At 27.3% G+C, this 4,205-nt stretch overlaps 1 protein-coding gene across 1 annotated transcript; it reads right to left on the bottom strand.

Annotated features, from left to right (window-relative positions):
- Window positions 1–536: 536 nt before the first annotated feature.
- LOC124932564 ((+)-neomenthol dehydrogenase-like) lies at window positions 537–2,539 on the bottom strand. The gene is made up of 4 exons (XM_047473217.1): window positions 2,248–2,539; window positions 1,863–1,928; window positions 1,097–1,355; window positions 537–1,014 (listed from the first exon to the last, which is right to left on the bottom strand). The coding sequence occupies exons 1-4, from the start codon at window positions 2,518–2,520 to the stop codon at window positions 629–631; spliced, it is 984 nt and encodes a 327-aa protein (XP_047329173.1). The 5' UTR covers window positions 2,521–2,539; the 3' UTR covers window positions 537–628.
- Window positions 2,540–4,205: the final 1,666 nt, after the last annotated feature.

Raw genomic sequence — 4,205 nt, forward strand, 5'->3', positions numbered from 1 at the left:
TATTTTCTGTTTTTTTGGGAATAGTTAATATCGAAAGATATGGATATATCTTTCAATACTACCACATCACAACACTTATAATTATTTTCTGTTTTTGGGGAAGATCCAATACCGAAAGATGTTCGAATAATTTTCGTTACTATGAATATTTATCGATATACATCTTTCAGTACTTTTCCATTCTAACACTTCGGGGTTGGGGTATTTCCGAGAGTTTTATATAAAATCTTCGGTAAAAAAATATATTACTAAAAATTTTATACACCTCTCAAAAAATATTTCTAATAACGAAAGATTTCTTCTTATTGGGACCTTTACCTAAAGATTTATACATCTCTCGGTATAATCCGTTGGTAAAAATTTCATTTCACTAGTGTTTGAAAATACACTAATGTAAAAAAATATTAATAACAAAAGTGACCTTATGATACTCCAAACTTTGAGACTGATATATAATCACATATGCCAAATAAAAATTATCACAAAAGATAAATATTTATGAGCAAATATTCATAAAGTTCAAAGATATAAATTACTCAAACAAATTATACAGGCAAACTAAAACGAGTAACCATATACAATTTCATGGTAAATATAGCTGAATATAAGAACACTTAATTAATTTTCATTAAAAAGAAGAGATGTTAGCTTGTTGAAAGAATGCTCCAGAAGGTCCATCATCAGGCAACAAAGCCACTCTAACTAGGTTTTCGGCTCCTTCTTTCACAGAAAGTATGCCTGTATTGTCGGTCATGTCTGTCTTAACATAACCTGGGGAAGCACAATTCACGAGAATACCCGGAAACTTCTTGGCTACAACTCTAGTGTAAGCATTCAATGCAGCTTTTGATACTATATAAGAAGTTAGAATCTTTGGCCAACCTTTGGTTTCCAAATTAGTTCCATCTTTACAATCCTTGAGAAACTCTTTCACCACCTCATCTATTCTTTCCTCAGTGAGGTTGTCAACGTCATTTAACACTCCTTTAGCCCATTCATTCGCCAACTTCTGGAAAAAAAAAGACCAATGTGTTTAAGTAAAAACTACTTATGTCAATGGGGCGAATCAGATCGAAAACTTGTCCTTGATAACTACCAGTTAAACAAGGCAAAAGAGCCCGAAAGATTGTTATTTCACTTGAGCTTCGAAGGAAAGGAAGGCAGCCAAATTTTACATGTAAAGTTCCAGCACCAGAAGAAACATTCAAAATTCTTGGAGAATCAGAAAGTTGGAGTAGAGGAACAAATGCTTCAATCATCTTTTTTGTGCCAAAATAATTTACTTGTAGACATTCTTCTGCAATCTCGTACTGAGAATCTATTAATTCACCAGGTATGCCATCTGTCCATCCAGGCTGCCAAATAAGTTATAATTCAAAATTAAAACATGTTTATAACGTTAATGCATTTTTTAAAATAAGATCCAAGTTACCGTGCATGAGAAACACCAAAAAATTACAAAAGTAAGTTACAATATTTGTAATAACTTAATCTATAAAAGTTTACATATAATTGAGAAGTCCATAGATCATCACAGTCAAGAAATTGAGAAAACTGATTAACATAAAGTGAACCACATATATATATATATATATATATATATATATATATATATATATATATATATATATATATATATATATATATATATATATATATATATATATATATATATATATATATATATTTTGTGATGATATGATCCAAATTATATTAGAATTATCTTCTTTTATGTATCCCTGTTTCACTTCACTCCTTAGAGCAACTACCTTTTGTTTTCATTTGTTTTTATACTTTCTTTTGCCACCTTTGATTTAGTGTCCATTTATTAAAAAGAGTATGACATTAGAATTAGACGTTACCTTACCAACAATGCCTTCCAGGTATTTCCAATCAACATTGGATCCTAGAAGAGCAGCATTATTGATCTGTGGATCACAACAAAAATCATAGTCATGATATACAAACAAGATTTCAAATTTCTATTCTTTTAAATAATTAACTACTTTAAAGGTAATAAATGCATATGTGAAGCAAATATATAAATTAGAGATCAATAGAATTAATGGAATTGCAAAAAATTAACCCTGACAGATTACAAAAACTTTCAAACTATCAAAACAGACATGATTATACTAAAAACATTTGCATATATCATGATTTATCAAAAGAGAAAGAGAAAAGGATTAAAGAAAATATATTATTTAGACTTTAGTTTCTTCATTAAGTCCACTATATCCCACTTACTAAGATATCAAGCTTTCCAAACTTTGCCTCGACAAAATCAACAAGAGGGGCAATTGTAGAGGGGTCGGCCACATCAAGGCGATGGAAGATGATATTAGTGACATCATCACTGGCCGACTCTTTGAGCTTCTCAAGAGCTTCAAGTCCTCTTTTCTCGTTTCTTGCGGTTAGAACAACTGTGATGCCAGTTGCAGCCAATTGTTTGCATACCTCAAACCCTAATCCTTTATTTCCTCCTGTCACAATAGCATATGACCTTGTTTTGGCATCCATATTTCTCTTTATATTCTCACTTGTTCATAAAAAAAGGATATAGTAGCAGCCTTATCTTGAGTATTAAAAGAGAATATTGAGATTGATGAGGTAATTGTTACATATCCGATTATGTATATATAACAAAACGTTAAAAATGAAAACACATAGATATAAACAAGAGAATGGAAGAGAAGAATAAATTGTGTACAAAAGCAGTGGATATAATGACTTCCTTATCTATACATTCAGTGTTGTAGAACGTTCCAGTGTTGTATATCAAGTTTGAAAATTATTATATTCTCCCACATTTTGAAAACTGACCACTTGAAACCGATTTCTTTTTTATTTTATTTTATAGTAGGATAATAATCAAAATGAAAATTTATGACAATTTATTTGATAGAGGAGACTCCACCCAACTAACATTACTCTAGATCATCTAGAATCCGTCCCCTTAAAAATGAATTCTTTAAATATAAAAACTAAAAAAAAGGAAAGATTATTTTTATATCTTTAATTTGTTGGATGTGTTTACAGATAATTCTTTTTCTTAAATAATTTATAAATTGAGACATAACAAAATTTAAATAATAAGAAAAAACCATATGAAAGTTTCTAAATATTAGTAATATTTCCAAAATTGTGTAGATGCCTGATGATTGTGGAACCTTGTATTTAGGGAAATTTTGTGAGGTGGAGACTGGGGATAATAAGGGTACGTAATTCAAGTGTCAATTACCATGATTAACATGATCACGAGTTTGATTATCATTTATAAGGTCTTAACTATACGTTAATATTATGAGAATATAATATATTCTCATATATTCACTAATAAAAAAAATATTTGTCCAAATGTGCTCTTAAATTAGAGGGATGGTGCTCTTTTGATTAATTTCTACACATTTATGTAAGATTCTAGTCAATTATTGAGAGAAAAAAATAATAAATTTTGTTCAAATACAATTATAGTGATGACAAATTATTATGTAGTATTTTCATTTAACAAGATTTTTTTGGAATAATTGTCTTAGAGACCTACCTTGGCGGATATCTATATATATCTAATAATGTTTAATTTAAAATGTTAGAGGTATACAACACGTTATCTCCACAATCATACACAAAATAAGGTAATTTCTCTCTCCTAATAATTATTTATCTTAATTATTATATATATAAATTTCTTTCCAAATATATATATATATATATATATATATATTTCCATTCCTTAATTTAATTATTAAATATTTTTTACTCTCTCATCCCACATAAATATTTATATTTTTTTGACACTAATAATATAAAATATTTTTTTATCAATAATTTTATATTAAAATATATAATATTACTTAACATATTTATTTTTATATTTAATAATAACAATATATATATATATATATATATATATATATATATATATATATATATATATATATATATAATAATGCTTAAAGTTAACGACACCACATTAATTCACACATTAATTCACGTTAAATATTTTCTCTCTCCTCTCTCTTCTTCTTTATTTTTTTAATTATTTCATGATAGGAAAATAGTCCAACTTAATTTTTTTATTTTTTATTTTAAACGTATTTTAAAATTATGGAACGGTTATAAAGTATCACTAATTATTCAATTATTCACAAATGTAAAACTTATTGAAAAATAGTTTCTAATTAATTAAGAATTAATTAATTTGA

Source organism: Impatiens glandulifera, chromosome 1 (genome assembly GCF_907164915.1).
Source record: "Impatiens glandulifera chromosome 1, dImpGla2.1, whole genome shotgun sequence".
Classification (NCBI taxonomy): Eukaryota; Viridiplantae; Streptophyta; class Magnoliopsida; order Ericales; family Balsaminaceae; genus Impatiens; species Impatiens glandulifera.

Bases quoted from the DNA above. Each gene is read 5' to 3' on its own strand.
- LOC124932564 (XM_047473217.1), bottom strand. From the start codon at position 2,520: ATGGATGCCAAAACAAGGTCATATGCTATTGTGACAGGAGGAAATAAA. The intron at 1,929-2,247 runs GTAAGTGGGATA...TGTGATCCACAG, and splicing joins TTGGAAAGCTTGATATCTTA to ATCAATAATGCTGCTCTTCT. The intron at 1,015-1,096 runs GTAGTTATCAAG...GGTCTTTTTTTT, and splicing joins TCTTTTGCCTTGTTTAACTG to TCCAGAAGTTGGCGAATGAA.